This window comes from Camelina sativa, unplaced genomic scaffold, assembly GCF_000633955.1.
Source record: "Camelina sativa cultivar DH55 unplaced genomic scaffold, Cs unpScaffold03700, whole genome shotgun sequence".
Lineage (NCBI taxonomy): Eukaryota > Viridiplantae > Streptophyta > Magnoliopsida > Brassicales > Brassicaceae > Camelina > Camelina sativa.
The window spans coordinates 1-751 of record NW_010924798.1 but is presented as its reverse complement, the minus strand read 5'-3'; the positions used below and the strand labels follow the sequence as shown (position 1 = coordinate 751).

General features: G+C 43.3%; 1 protein-coding gene across 1 annotated transcript; it reads right to left on the bottom strand.

Annotated features, from left to right (window-relative positions):
* Nucleotides 1-5: 5 nt before the first annotated feature.
* LOC109131730 lies at nt 6-746 on the bottom strand (the record flags this gene model as incomplete). Its single annotated transcript, XM_019242904.1, has 1 exon — nt 6-746. A coding segment is annotated over one exon (741 nt), but the record flags the coding sequence as incomplete, so codon positions are not given.
* Nucleotides 747-751: the final 5 nt, after the last annotated feature.

Here is a 751-nt window from a genome sequence, read left to right as displayed (position 1 = left end):
GAGTGAGATACTATAGCAAAGCCTCTTGGAGAATTAATGAAAGATTCGACATCACTCCAAAAAGACTCTTTCGCAAACATGTCGTGTACTTGAGACTCAGCAGTGACCAGCTCCTGATTCCCAGTAAAATCTTTGCTAGACACCGGGCTCTCTCCCCAAAACTTGAAACTCTTGAAAAGGCGACCAAAAAAGCCTGGACTTGCATCTTTATCTTTACTGCCTACTTCATTAGTTCCTAGTTTTACCTCCTCCACGGACTCAGCAACGAAAGGATGTGAGCTTTCAGACATGGAATCAGTTCCCTGACTTGATGACTTTAAGTCCTTATCCCCTTTGTCTTTGTTTCCACTTCCAGAAACACTTTTATCTTCTAGGAGATGCTCTGATTTCATCTCAGATGAACCATACCATAGTCTTTTTAGCTTCTGAAAAAAGCCGTCTTCCATGGAAGATTCACTCCCCACAATAAGAGCGACTTGATTCGTCTCCACGGGTTTGTCATTTGACTTTACGTCTTTCGTGCTCACCAGAATGGGCTCGTGGAAACTCTCTGGTGCTTTCTCTTTGACATGCTTACCATTCTCCGTTCCGCTTTCAAGCTTCTTTCCAAGTGAGTCATCTCTTCTTTTTTCAGCAGCAAGATCTACACTGCTAACTAGTCTTGGCGACGAAGCATTAGCAGTTTCCTTCTCTTTAATATTCTGATCAACGGCAGTAGCCAAGCCAGGACTAGAATCAAGTAGTGTAGGAG